The sequence below is a fragment of the Cetorhinus maximus genome, chromosome 2, assembly GCF_964194155.1.
Source record: "Cetorhinus maximus chromosome 2, sCetMax3.hap1.1, whole genome shotgun sequence".
NCBI lineage: Eukaryota > Metazoa > Chordata > Chondrichthyes > Lamniformes > Cetorhinidae > Cetorhinus > Cetorhinus maximus.
The window spans coordinates 135,984,493-136,000,058 of NC_135880.1; the positions used below are offsets into that span (position 1 = coordinate 135,984,493).

At 43.5% G+C, this 15,566-nt stretch overlaps 1 protein-coding gene across 2 annotated transcripts in view; it reads right to left on the reverse strand.

Annotated features, from left to right (window-relative positions):
• The window catches only part of LOC144690600 (paired box protein Pax-5-like), a 267,511-nt gene that overhangs the window by 52,004 nt on the left and 199,941 nt on the right, over positions 1-15,566 (reverse strand). For both annotated transcript variants that reach the window (XM_078558249.1, XM_078558240.1), the window contains exon 8: positions 3,066-3,167. In XM_078558249.1, coding sequence (XP_078414375.1) covers positions 3,066-3,167 — 102 coding nt within the window. The remainder of the gene's footprint in view (positions 1-3,065; positions 3,168-15,566) is intronic.

Consider the following 15,566-nt stretch of genomic DNA (forward strand, 5'->3'; position numbering starts at 1 on the left):
AATATGAGAATAGAATGGCCTTCCACATAAAATGGGACCCCAAAATTCTTCTACTAGCATATGGTAATTGCAATACAAGTACTAGCAATAGAAATTGGGTAGTTAAGAGTTGGAATGATATATGGTGGTGCAGGACAAAGCTACAATACGTAACACGTACTTTGTATCAGTGTTTACTTTTTAAAAATCAATATAGCCATAGACAATCTTCTTCACTGAGAATCTCCCTATTGTAGTGCAGCTCTGATAAGTCAGTGACCAGTCTCCTTTTCCTAAACTCCACCTTTGCTAGTCCAGTGAGGGGTTCAGAGACTATTTCCCTCCACCCCTGCCAAGGAGCCATGCCTCAGAAGAATCAGAAATTGACTGATTATTTGACTAAAAATAACCAAACTGTCTTTTACAAAGTGCCCCAAGGTGCCTCTTCTGGATGTAAGTACTTCAGGATGGGAAATCTGACAAGGATTTCAGATGAACCAGGCTGGTGTATGTGGAACTGACAGCTCAGCCATTTGCATGCTAATTTTCACATTGCTTAACTTGCCAGCAGACTGTAGCAGTGAGCAGCTCTTGCCTGTTTTGAAAAATGCTTGACTGATCTGGTTGTGTTAACGAGCAAATTATGGTAATTTTGTTATTACAAATGCACAGAAATTTCTAAAACAATTTATTCCTAGTTTGATATTACACCGACTGCCATTGGTTGTAGTGTTTTTCCTGCCTAAGGCATTCCTTAGAGAGGCTTCTTTGGTAAAATCTCACAGTTAAATGGCAGCAGCCAGTGCAAGGTTTTGGACCAAGTGAAGGCAAAACTGGTCTTGGTCAGTGACTCGAGATAGACTCACATCAAACTGAGCGCCCATTTTGCTCCGCCTGCAATTTCCTTTTCCAATTGAAGTCAATGAACGAAAAAATTGAGCACAGTTTTAAAACAGGCTGCGAGTCACTGTGCGTACTTTCACCTCCAGTCTCTATACCTTTGCACTTGGCACACGTGCTCTGCCAGTGAAGAATCTCATTCACAGGTGGCACAGACTGGGAATCACTAGCAGGGGGCCACCGTAACGTACTGAAAATTATCGGCAAAATGGCCTCTTGGTACATGTGGGTGAGACTCCACACAGGGAGAGTGCATATGTAAGACCTGCCCTTATATCAGAGTAAGGTACACAGAGAAAGGACTGCAGGATTGAAACAAAAGATTTAATAAAGAATTTCTGCCTGGACTTAAGTGGGAATGCAATGTGAATTCTGCAGTGTGATTAAGAGAAATAGCAGGTCTATTTAATTTCAATCACACTGTTTCAACGCGTACAAAAAGTAAATATTGGTTTGGAAGGAGTATAATCATCATGTTAACACAAATTACCAGTCTTCTCAAGGGCAATTAGGAATGGGCAACAAATGCTGGCCTCGCCAGTGATGCCCACATCGCATAAAAGAGCAGAAAAAATAGACCCCAACTGAAAGCATCATGAAAACAAAAAGCTCGTGAAGTGTTGATGATCTTCACTGCAATTGCATCCACTCCCCCGGGGTCAATGGGATTTATTTGGGATGAATTTTCAAGATTGGTATATGTCACAAACTTTTGTGACATTTCTAATTTTTTCTTGTTTGTTGATCATTATTTTCTATCACTATTAATTCTGTGCCTGTCAACAGGGTGGTTAAATACGTGAGTGAGAGATAGACAGACACAGGGGACAGAAGTAAAGGACGAAAAAAAGGAAAACAAAGAAAGAAATACAAAGGAGAGATGTGCAGAGTGAGATTTAGAGAGACAGGAAAATAGAATGTCAGGTATAGAATTACATAGAATATCCAACACAGAGACAATCCATTCAGCCCAACCAGTCCACACCAGAATTTATGCTCTACTTATATTTCCTCCCATCTTTCCTCATCTAACACTTATCAGCATTTCTCTCCTCTCTCATATACCTATTCAGCTTCCCTTAAATGCATCTATACTATTTGCCTCAACCACTCCCTGCGGTAGCGGGTTCTGCATGCGTAAGGAGGTTTCTGTTGAATCCCCGATTTGATTTCCTGGAGACTATCCTATATTGACGGCCTCTAGTTTTGCTCCTCCCCTCAAATGGAGACATTCTCTCTGTGTATCAGAACCTTTCATAATTTTAAATGCCTCTATTAGGTCACCCCTCAGCCATATCATTTGAAGAGAAAAGAGATACAACCTGTTCGTCCTTTCCTGCTAGGTATAACATTTCTAGTGTCACCTTTGTTAAAGAAATCTTCTCAGCAGCCTCTCCAATGCCTTTACATCCTTTTAAGAATATGACAACCAGAAGTGTGCGCAGTATCCAGATGTGAGGTAACCAACAGTGTTAGCATAACCTCTCTACTTCTCAATTCTATCCCTCTAGAAATAAATGTCTGTGTGCAATTTGCTTTTTTATGGCTTTATTAACCACGTAATTTTAGTAATTTGTGTATTTGTGCTCCCACATTCCTTTGTTCCTCTACCCCATTTAAGTTCTTATTTTCTAATATGTGACCTCCTTATTTTTCTTGGCTGCAGTCGATGGTTTTGCAGTCAGTCAGTAAACTAATGTTTGGCTTATTATTGTTCATGTAACACTGAGTCACATCATTAATAAATAGCACTGAAAACTAATTTGTTAAGGGTCATTTAAAAATAAAATGCATGTTTTCATTAAAAACAAATTACCGGTCTTCTTAAAGGACAGCTGGGCTTCTGAGTCCTGTTTAATGACTAGATTTTCTACCCACATCACTATCTTGAACATCAAACCCTTTTTCTGTCGCTGAATGTTGAACATCCCAGGAGATTAGTAAATCTGACAGTTAAGTGAAAGAAGAAATATTAGAGATGTATCTAAGTGTTTTATCCCTGTGGAGAAGTGTCTAACTGTATAGAGGTTAATGAGACCAGTGTCTTCACTCCTTCTCCCAGAGCTTTTTCAGCCAGTAACTGTAAAAGAGATCCTTCTCTCCAGTGAAACACACAAAAACTGATACATTTCAGAGAGTTCTCCTAAACCCAGCACTCTGGTCCAAATGCTGGATCTCACACTCACCAGGCACCATCCCTGTCAGTGTTGGGGCTGGGTAGCTGCCCTGTGCAGCAGGGGGCACGTGGGGAGGGTAGCCAGGAAGAGTCGTGCTGGCCAAATCGCGACCTGGAAAACAAAACAAAATGTATGAGGCTGAGACAAGGTCTTAGATATGGCTCTGACATTAATGCCTGCGGCTGCTGCTGAGATCAGGTCACCCACACCACCAGAACTGTGAAAGCTGCCTGTAATGACAACCTCTGGGACTGACGTCAGGTGGTCTTTCTAGGTAGATGGTCTCTTAATGCAGGTTCACCCATTGACTTGTCATTGAGGCTGACACCAAGTAAAATGAGGCAAGCATTACTAAATGTGTTGCCATGATGAGGGGATATAGTGAGACTACAGACTAAGGGAACACAGTGGGATTATAGAGTGGGTACAATGTGACTATAAACATAGGTATTATAGTTAGACGTTGGACAGAGGGATACAGTGAAATTATAAACAAAGGGGATAGAGGAAAAGGCAGTATAGCTAGGCATGCCTGTGACTATAAAGGCCGACACACCTAAGCCACCAGTTGTCATCAAGGGATACCCACCTGAGATATGTTGTGTGAAGAGTTTAATGCTCGAGATTTATGTTGCCATGATGGGGCACACACCTGAAAAATCTTTACTTTGAAGGGGTACACACTGATATGTCTGTTTTGGTGAAAAGGTACACATCCAAAATGCCTGTTATTTTCAAGGGGTACACACCCCAAATGCCTGTTATTTTAAAGGGGTACAAACCCCAAATGCCTGCTGTTTTCAAAGGGTACATGCCCCAATTGCCTGTTAATTTCAAGGAATACACACCCAAAATGCCTGTTATTTTCAAGGGATACACACCCCAAATGCCTGTTTCTTTCAAAGGGTACACACGCCAATTACTTGTTATTTTAAGGGGGTACATATCGAAAATGCCTGCTGTTTTCAAGTGGTACACAATTAAGATACCTATTGGTATCAAGGGATCATAGCCAAAATACCTGTTGTTATGAAGGGCAGATACCCAAGCCACCTGTTGCTACAAAGAGGTATATATCAAGATGGATATCATTAACAAGGGATGCACATCCAAATGCCTGCTGTCATGAAGAGGCACAAACACGAGATGCCAGATTTGAAGTGATGTACACCCAAGATGTCTGCTATTATGAAGAGATATGCACCCAATACATCTGTTGTTACCAAGAGGCACTCATGTGAGACTCCTGCTGCTATGAAAGGGTATGCACTGCAGATGCCTGTTGTTATGATACACCTCATATGCCTGTTGTTACAAAGGGGTATACCCTTAAAATACCTGTCGTTATAAAGAGATGCACACCCAAAATATCTCTTCACATGAAGAGGTGCACAGCAAAATGTCATAAACTGTCTTTTTCTACGGAGTCTGTCAGGTTCCAGTATTTACTGTTTGTATAAAAGCAAAATACTGCAGATGCTGGAAATTTGAAATAAAAACAGAAAACGTTGGAAAAACTCAGCAGGTCTGGCAGCATCTGTGGAGAGTGAAATAGAGTTAACGTTTCGAGTCCATATGACTCTTCTTCAGAGCCCTGAAACTCGAAACGTTAACTCTGTTTCTCTCTCCACAGATGCTGTCAGGCCTGCAGAGTTTTTCCACCATTTTCTGTTTACTGTTTGTTTCATTTTTATTTCACAAAAGCCTAAGGCAGGCTTGGGATTCTGGGAACAATAGCAACCTTGGCCCAGGCTGGGTGTGTCTTCATATAAACGTGGGTTTCCAGTAGTGCTGGGACTGTGTGCTGGCATCTCACAGCTGTGTTTGGCATTGATTTGAATTGCCAGATACCAGGCTACACCACCAGTGTCTGCATGACACGGTACAATGAACAATCCACTTGCCAAGTTAATAGGATGGCAAGTGAAGCAATTACTAATGTGATGACTAGTAATGATTGCCTGGGCTGCTGGAAGCTTTGCTGAGGCTTGTTGTTGAAGTGCTAGCTAGGACAATATATGCATGATGACTAAATTGTTAATATACCATGGGCATTTTTTCCTGCTTAGTCTCTCATACAGCTATTAGAAGAATCCAAACTCTGGTTTCTATTACGACCTACAGGCACAAAAGCCGATAAATATTGGTTCCAAATATTAACAGCTTCAGTAAAGCAGATCCTTTAGTTGAATATTGACGTGTATCTGGTGCTAGGACTAAAGTTGTGATTGCTCTTTTTATCCCACTCTTTGAATTAAATAGTTCACATTCCTAGCAGAGATTTGAGCCCCATCATTTGGTTTTCAGTCCAATTTTTTTTAGCCTATTTCAGTAAAAAAAATGATTCACCAGAATCATGTCACAAGTGCCCTTAAACTGATAACAGCTTAGGAGAATTAACCATTCAGACTTAACTGAGTGCAACAAAAGGAGATTTCTTTTTTTATCCTTTGTTGTTGGCAAGGCCAACATTTATTGCCCTTCCCTAATTGCCCTTGAGAAGGTGGTGGTGAGCCGCCTTCTTGAACCACTGCAGTACATTCAAATATCCGATTAGAGCCACTTTGAGTTTGATCACTGGTTTTATTTGCCCATTGTTACATCATGAAAGGAGGACAGAAAATTTGCTCTGTTCTGTCTATGGAGAAAGCTTAAAGGACTGATTGTTATGACCCCAGGATTCAATTTTGCCCTCTTCTGGCAGCTTAATCAAGGATTCTCTGCAAAGATCTCAGAGGATTTAGTATAGCAGAAATTCACAGGAGACAGTTTAAGAGTGGCACCGACAAATTGGAATGGACACTGACAATCGGCACAAGGAAATATGCTTCTGCAGACTCAAATTTCAAATGCCATTCACTGATTCCACCCGATTAACTCATTGAGCTAAAAACAAGCAAAAGGAGTGTCTCGGGAACAGAAAACTCTACAGATCTGCAGAAGTCCACAGATAGCTCTTCTACACTATGAACATAGCTGCTTACAGACCAAAAGGGCAATGGTGTAGTACACAGGCAGACAGGCACATATATTCACACAGAAAGAGATTTACAACAGTTATCTCAGTTCTCACATTAGCAACGCCTCAGCAAATATACAACATATGACTAACTTTTCATTCAGGTCGACAGTTAAAGCCCCATAATATCTAAGCAGAAAGGAGAACAACTGGGATTATCCCACATTGACAGTGTCGATGATAAATGCCTCTCCAGGATATGTTGAGGGGAAAAACAACAGCATTTGGTTCATTGGCATTTTCTCCCCTCTCCTGTGTAGAAAATAACAGCATCTGCTGATCCATATTGTTTTTCATCATGTTGACCACCTTGCCTACCTCAGATGGTTCAACAAATGCTTTTATCATGTGTAGTGATACTGAATCATAAAACTCCCAGCTTCTATCGCTGATCTGCGCTCAGATGACAGAACTTCACATTCTGCTGCAGCAAATGTTACAACATTTCCTACATTACAATAGTGACTACACTTCAACAGTGCTTCATTGATTGTAAATGTTTTGGGATGTCCTGAAGTCATGAAAGGTGCTCTATAAATACAAGACTTTCGTTTCCCCTTTCTAACAAGGAGCAGATTTCACAGGCAATGTATCTTGGAGAATTACTGGCATCCAGATCACGACATTTGATAGATTAAATAATGAGAAACTGTTTCCACTGGCAGGAGGGCCGGGTAACCCGAAAACGCAGCTTTAAGATAATTGGCAGAAGAACCAATGGCAAATGGGGAGAATTTTCTTATGCAGCTTTCTATTACAATGTGAAATATACTACCTGAAAGGGTGGTAGAAGGAGATTCAATAGTGACTTTCAAAAGGGAATTGGATAAACACTTGAAAAGGAAAGCTTTACTGGGCTATGGGAAAAGAGCCCGAGATTAATTGGATTGCTCTTTCAAAGAGGCAGCACTGTCGGAATGGGCTGAATGGCCTCCTTCAGCGCTGTCTGGAAAAGAATAGAGTAGTTACAATTCAAAGGGAGCCATTCAGGCCATCGAGTCCATTCTGGCTCGATGCAAGAATAATTTAGCTAGTCCCACTCCCCTGCATCCCTACAAATGTTTCCCCTTCAGGCAAAGCCTTCACATCCTTCCTAAAGTGTGGTGTTCAGCGTTGGACACAATATTCCAGTCGAGGCCAGACCAATGTTTTATAAAGGTTCATCAATATTCTCTTGTTTTTGTATTCCATGCCTCTATTTATAAAGCTCAGGATCCCGTATGCCTTTTCAACCGCTTTTTCAACCCGCCCTGCTACCTACAATACTTGGTGCACATGTGCCCATTTATATTCCCCCTCCTCATTCTTCCTACCAAAAGATAAATTTCATCTGTTGCCAGTCTGCCCACCTGCCCATTCCACCAGTCTATGTCCTCTACCATGACTTCAAATTCATTCATTTTGATGGACTGAGAATCATAGGCCTGGCCAGGAATTTTCCCTCATCAGGCGGGCTCAGTTGGGGCGGGCGGGAGCAGTCGGGAAGCTGACTGCGGCCCATGATCGGGGCCAGACCACAATTTCACGCTGGCGGGCCAATTAAGGCATGAAATGTGCACGGCAGCGCTCAGCACTGCCTGTGTGGGGGGAGGAGGAGGGCAAGCACCCAACTTCACGATGCGCATGGGTGCACACTGGGAAAGCTCCCTGAGGCACAGAGCTGCCTCAAGGAGATGAAGAATTCCAGAATTAAAAATGAACAATGTCACATGAGCAGGGGCCTGTTCTTGATGAAATGTTAAAATTTTTATTTTATTTTTAATTGCTGTTGGGAACCTCATCCCGCCTGTGGATATCCCGCCATAAGGTTGGATGGGCAATGAAAAATGTCATTTAATTACATTGTTAATGGTCTTAATAGGCCTTTTGATTGTCGGCAGGCGCGCTGCCAACTCCCACTTGCCCCCGCCAACCGAAATGTCGCGCGTCATTTTACACTCAAGCGGATCGGGCGTGCGCCCGCCTGCTCAGCGAAAAATCCTGCCCCTGGATTTTCGCCCACGAGTTGGGCACAGAGAGTCAGAACAATTCCCGGCTCTGCGAACTCAACTTTTAAAAATGGCTGCCCAAATGGTAGGTTTTCAGTCCGGGGACGCAGGCTATATTAGAAGTCTGGGTGGGTGACCCCGAAAGTAGTGATGAGGATGCTGGGTGCGGAGGTTGGGCAGAAGGCCTGCCACGAGGCTCTGTCACTGTGTCCAAAACCTTTTTAAAAAAGAACATGAAACATCCCTCCAGCCCTCCCCCCGCACACTCCCCATGCCCCATACATGCCAACCCCTGCCACCTCATGCACTGTACCCACCCCCAAGGCTCCTTATACCCTCCATGCCAACCTAAGTCCCTATACCCACACTCCGTGGCCCTTTATAACACCTTTGCTAACTTAGTGCCAACTCCCGCTCTCCACCCACCACCCTTTACCCTTACACCTATCGTACCAACTTAGCCAGTATCCACCATGGGCAGACCTCAGAACCCATGCAAAGATGAGATAAAAATAAAGTTTTATAAAATAAAGTTTTAAGTGTCTATTGCAGACCACACCATATTGAAAAAAACACTCATTCATAAAAAAGCCATTTACCACATTTACATTCTTTCAATTACATAAAGCCTTATAACAATAAACATTTCATTCAAGTGCACAATCCCTTATAAAAACAAGCATTGTAATTCATAGTTCCACTTCGAAAAGTCTATAACCACCTGTAGCTGTGAATCAAACTGTGAAATGGCAGGCCCCTACTGTGGTAATGGATGGTTGTGAAATCAGTCATGCAGCACTAATCCAGAAATGGAAGCCCTCAGTCTTATGTCAACAGACTGAGTGAAATAGCAAACAATGATTTTTTTTAAAATGCGCCAGAGATTTTTAAAAAATATTTAAAGGGCCAGACTTTTAAGTGCCTCAATAGATTGACAGCTCCCTTTGACAGGTGCTTTTGACAGTCCCTCTTGATACTTTTGAAAGATCCTCTTGACAGATCCCCTTGACAGTATTGATAGCCGATTTTGAAAAGTATATTGACAGTTCCAATGAGTTTGACAGTTAATGAGTTTATGCACTTTTTATGCATATTCATGCCTATTTTTTACAATTCCAAAGGCACGTGACCTCCCCCAAAGGGCACCTGATCTCCTCCAAAAGTGTCATGGGACCAGGTCCAAAGGGGTACCTTACCTCTCCAGGGGGATACCCTGGCCATCCAAAGAAATGCAGAAAGTTCAAACCTGATCTCACACTCCTGGGCTACCAAAATCCGACTTCAGTGGAGGCAGTTGTTGATTTAAATGGCAGCTGCCTTTGTGAACCATGCATGTGCAAAAATGTGAACTGCCCCAATTCTCAATCCTGCAAAAATGGGAAATGCCATGTTCGATGGTGGGCCTTACGATTTTTGGGCACTTCTGCCATTTTCCCCACAACAGAGGGGCTCTCTGTCATGGCAGAAATCCATGCCATGGTCTCTGAGCCTGAAAATTCCCAGAATGCACTCACTAGGACCAGCAGATCATTGCATCACCGTAATTGGCTTCAACATTACTGGATTCTGGTGGGTCAAGAAAATCAAATTTCATTGCTATTCATGTTCATCTTCATTGCTATTCACCTGTTCTGCAGGGAAATGCAGGTGAGGATAGGCTCAGCTGTGGTACCCCTCATGGTTAAACAGTTAAATATCTGGGCTTCCATGTGAATGAGGTACCATAGATCTACTGTCAGCCATTGAACTAAGTCCTACTGTGAGTCATCACCTTTAAAGGAGGAAGAAAGAGAAATGCATGTACTGATGGGCCTGATTAAGCTATCAATCTGCTGGAATATGATTGGTTAACATTGGGCCAGCTTCCCAGCCAAGTGCCCAATCTTTATTTCAATACTCATGTGAATAAAGAGCGCTGGAACCATATCAGAATCTATACTTTTGGGTGCATTGATCATGATTCATACTCCTGTCCATTGGGAAGGGAGTGGGCGACATCCTCATCACATTCAGCTGAGCCTTCTGCTAACCAAGCCTCCTCCCTAGGGGCTTTGAGTCAGGCTAACGATCTGTCTGCATAAAAGGGCCTTTGTTACAGAAAAAAGCTAGAGCTCAACCTGCTGGATGTAAAACAGTGGGAGGAAGGTGACACCTCGTGTGCTGCAAGCAGGAAAGAGACAGAAGAAGCACGTCCTGAAAATTCTAGTACGATAGAAGATGCCATTGATAAAAGTCTTCAGCAAGGCTCTCCATCAGTGTGTGGGAGCTCAGTTGCTCAGCAACTCTGCTGCTGCTTCTACATTTTCAGTGTTCATGTTGAGTTCCTCCACACATTATCTCATTAGTGTTGGATAAAACAACATTAACATACATTCAACTGGACTGCTTTCGATGGTTGGATTACTCTTTCTGACAAGAGGTCTGCACTTTATCTGCACTGGATGGCACTATAAGTACTAAATGAAATCAGTAGTGAGAATAGTGCTGACCCAAGGACTGAAAGGGCAAAACTAATACCTATCTACATTAAATGTTGATAAGGTAGACACAATTATCGATCACATAACTTGGTGCCTGGAATTACCTGCTGAAGATGGGGGGATGTTAACATTAACTATGAACATTACAGTGGCGATGTTATGACCTAGACAGGAGGTATGTAATAATGAGTATTCCAGCAGATTACTGTCATTGCATAGAAGTAGTGCAACAAATGAAAGGAAGGCATTTAGTATTCATCAGTCATACCCAGCACGGTGAATGAGAGCCAAGGAAAGGCTTCCTTAAAACAATAAGGCTGCACAGTTAATAATAAATATAATGGTGATGATATGTTGCAAACTTTAAAATGATGAATCAGCCCAATATATTTAACCAATTCCTTTTCACCTTCGTCATTCATGTTTTGGCCCTCCAATTGGCTTGCCGCATTTAATTTTATCAGTCTGTTACCAATGCCACGTGCTATCTTGGAATTCTGTGAACATAGTCAGCCTTGGAACTTTACCCATTTCAGGGCATAACTAAGTAAATGGTCCAGGGCGATTATTCAATTAAGGTTAAATAGCACTGACCTTTCCTCTCCTCAGCCCCGCAACTTCTCCTCTAATTTTCTATCCAATCCCATTTCTCTTCTCAAGGATTAATGGGCCAGACCAGCTTTCCAGGGCTTTCCCAAGTCACCATTCTTCATGGCTTGAATTTTCCCGTCGGTGATTTGTGGTCGGGGCCCGCTCGCCAACAGGAAAATGACACTGGATGACGTCGGGAGGAACCCCCAACGTCATTCCGGCCCCTTTAAATTTTTAGCAAGGCGGGCGGACAGCGAAATCAGCTGTCCGCCCGCCGACCTGTCAATGGCCAATTAAGGCCATTGACAGGGTAATTAAGATAATTAAAGACCCTGCCCGTCCAACCTTAAGGCTGGCGGGCAGGCCAGGAGCCCCGGTGGGCTTCTGATAACACATGAAACCTCATCCACTGGTGGGATGAGGTTTCATGTCCGTTTTTAAAAACTTTAATACATTTTATGTGATATTTATTAACATGTCACATCTCGTGTGACATTGTCACATGAGGGGGACATGTTAATAATTTTTTAATTCTTCTATTTTTAAAGTTTTTTGGACGGTCACTAATCTCCCTGAGACAGCACTTTGTCTCAGGGAGCAGTGCACGCTTGTGCGAAAGAACGCACTTTGACAGATGGGGATTCCCTCCACCCCTGCACAGGAAGTGAATAGCTTTTCCTGTTGGGCAGGCCGCTGGGCGGGCCAACGCAAAATGGCGGTAGGCCCCGTTTCGGTGGCGGGGGTCGGCTGACCGCCCGCCGCTGAGCCAGTGGGGCCCGCACGCCCACCAAGGGCAAAATTCTGCCCCATGTGTGGGCCTGGCTGGTGAGTCTAAAACCAAGGGGCATAATCTCAGAATAAGGGGTAGGCCACAGATTGAGATGAGGAGGAATTTCTTCACACAGAGGGTGGTGAATCGTTGGATTCTCTACTCCAGGGAGCTCTAAAAGCTCAATCATTGAGCATGTTCCAAACAGAAATGGATAGATTTCTGGAGACCAACGACATCAAGGGATATGGAGATAGTGTGGGAATGTGGCATTGAGATAGATGATCAGCCATGATCAAATTGAATGACAGAGCAGGCTTGATGGGCCAAATGGCCTACTCCTGTTCATTTGTTCCATAGTTAAAGGGCTGGATCTTCATCTTTGAGGCAATTAGCAGGAGTCGATTATTTTCCTGGTTCGGTGTGCTGCCTTGGGCAATAGTACTTGCAAAGGTGGGGTTTTGTTCTGGGAGGACGAGTGAACGCCTTGCAGAACCCCTCCATTCAATCTGCAAGCATGACCCCAAGCTTCCAGTCGCCCGTCATTTTAACTCTCTAGCTTGCTCTACTCTGACCTTTCTGTCTTCAGCCTCCTGTAGTGTTCCAATGAATCCCAATGTACGCTCAAGGAACGGCACCTCATCTTTCAATGAGGCACTTTACAGTCTTCTGGACTCAATATCGTGTTCAACAATGTTAAATCATAACTTCTGCCCCTATTTTGTTTCTTTTATCTCTGTTGGTTTGTTTTTTTTTTTCTCTTTTCTGTCTTGTTATTTTTTGTTTTTGGACAGTTGCATATGATCCTGCAGATCTTCCCTTTTTTCCCTACAACGCCTTTCATTTTCCCAAAACATACTACAATCTGAACTTTTCCCAGTTCTGAAAGGTCAGAGACCTAACACTTTGGGCTGGATTTTCATGGACTCAGGGAGACTCCTTAGAGGCATAAAAATGCTAGCCAGGACCTGATTCCGGGATTCCTGGCCCCATTCCTGGGGCTTCCAATTTCCAACAGTGCCATTTAAGGGTGCATGCTGGTGTGGGTTGCGAGTCTGGACCCAGCACTCCCGATCTGGCCGGCTCCATTGTGGGGATGGGCATGTCCCAGACCTCCGCAATTTTCATGAAGTCAGGCCAGCTTTTAAAAGACTCATAGTTCATGGCCCCTCAGAGATGTCGGGAACCATAGTCTGGATGAGGGAACTTTTTCAAAGGTAAGTTTAAAAAGTCTTACCTGTGCTCCATGCCAACTTATGCCCCCCACCCCCATGGTCCTTCATACACTCCATGCCAAGCTACACCTATCCACCCACCCCCGTGGCCCCTCATACTCTCCACGCCAAGCTGTGGCACTTCCATGCCCATTCACCCACTATACACTCTGTATAGAACCAATGAACCTTTTTGTGATAATAGGATGTGTTACAAATACTTTTTAAAAAAGTTATTCATAAAATATGCTTTTACTACAGCCTAATAAAATTTCTTTATCTTGTGTAACTAGACATGTAAAATTGACAGAATAGATCAGGGAGCAACAGCTGACAATCAAGTAATGTTTTCCCTGGAGGCGCAGCTTTATCAGCACTCTAATGAATGCCTGGGCTCTTAGCCTCACGATAATAAAGGTCTGACAGCATCTATGGAGAGGAAGACAGAGTTAACGTTTCGAGTCCATATGACTCTTCATCAGAACTAAAGAGAAATAGAAATGAGGTGAAATATAAGCTGTTTGTGCGGGGTGGGACAGGTGGAGCTGGATAGAAGGCCAGTGATAGGTGGAGGCAAAGGAGAGATTGCCAAAGATGCCATAAACAAAAGGTCAAAGGGGTATTGATGGTGGTGATATTAGCTAAAGGATGTGCTCATGGCGACATTGAGGGTAGAAAGCTGGATGAGCAAGTGACAGATGGTCCTAGTGAGGGTAGGGTGGGGGGAAGGGATCAAAATAGGCTAAAAGGTGGAGATAAAACAATGGATGGAAATAAATTTTCGAAATAATAATAGAAATAGGTGGGAAAAGAAAAAAATATATATATAAATATATATAATATATCCCACACCCCAACACTCCTTTCAAGTGAAGCAGCACTTCCCTCAATTTAGTCTACTGCATTCGCTGCTCCCAATGCAGTTTCCTCTACATTGGAGAGACCAAACGCAAACTGGGTGACCGCTTTGCAGAACACCTTCGGTCTGTCCGCAAGCATGACCCAGACCTCCCTGTCGCTTGCCATTTCAACACACCACCCTGCTCTCATGCCCACATGTCCGTTCTTGGCCTGCTGCAATGTTCCAGTGAAGCTCAACGCAAACTGGAGGAACAGCACCTCATCTTCCGACTAGGCACTTTATAGCCTTCTGGACTTAACACTGAGTTCAACAACTTCAGATCATGAACTCTCTCCTCCATCTTCACCCCCTTTTTGATCCCCTTTTTTCTAATAATTACTATTTTTTTTAACTTATTTTTTTCTTTTCCCACCTATTTCTATTATTACTTTTAAAATATATTTCCATCCATTGTTTTATCTCCACCTTTTAGCCTATTTCAATCCCTTCCCCCCCTCCCCCCACCCCCCCACCTCACCCCTACTAAGGTCATCTGTCACTTGCTCATCCTGCTTTCTACCCTTAATGTCACCATTAGCACATCCTTTAGTTAATATCACCACCGTCAACACCCCTTTGACCTTTTGTTTATGACATCTTTGGCAATCTCTCCTTTGCCTCCACCTATCACTGGCCCTCTATCCAGCTCCATCTGTCCCACCTCCCTTAAACATCTTATATTTCACCACATTTCTATTTCTCTTTAGTTCTGATGAAGAGTCATACAGACTTGAAATGTTAACTCTGTCTTCCTCTCCACAGATGCTGTCAGACCTGCTGAGTTTTTCCAGCAATTTTTGTTTTTGTCGCTATAGGGTTCATTGGTTCTATACAGAGTGTATACTGGTGAAAAGGCATGGAAGTGCCATTACTTGGCATGGAGAGTATGAGGGACCATAGGGGTTGGGCAAGTGGGCATAGGTTGGCATGGATAGGTTGAGGGGCCACGGGGGTGTATGGGGGAGCATGAGGTGGCATGGGGAGTGTGCGGGGTTTGAGGGGTGAGGGCTGGAGGGCCTTACTGTTTTTATTGTAAATGGGATGAAGTCCCAAAGTGCCAACACGGATCTTTTACACAGCCTGCCTCAACACCCAGCAAATCCTGTGGCTGCCTCCGAATTCTTTCCGAGAGGCAATGGGCCTGACTCCTGTTAGCACTCGCCCTCCCAGAACGAAATCTCACTTTTGTAGGTGCTTTTGCCCGAGGTGACGCACCGAGCTGGGAAATTAGTCGACTCCTGCTAATCGCCTCAAAGATGAAGGTCCAGCCCTTTAACTATGGAACATAGGAGCAGAAGTAGGCCATTTGGCCCATCGAGCCTGCTCTGCCATTCAATTTTATCATGGCTGATCATCTACCTCAATGTCACCTTTCCGCACTATCTCCATATCCCTTGAGGTCATTGGCCTCCAGAAACCTATTGATTTCTGTTTGGAACATGCTCAATGATTGAGCTTCCAGAGCTCCCTGGAGTAGAGAATTCCAACGATTCACCACCCTCTATGTGAAAAAATTCCTCCTCATCTCAATCTTAAATGGCCTGATCC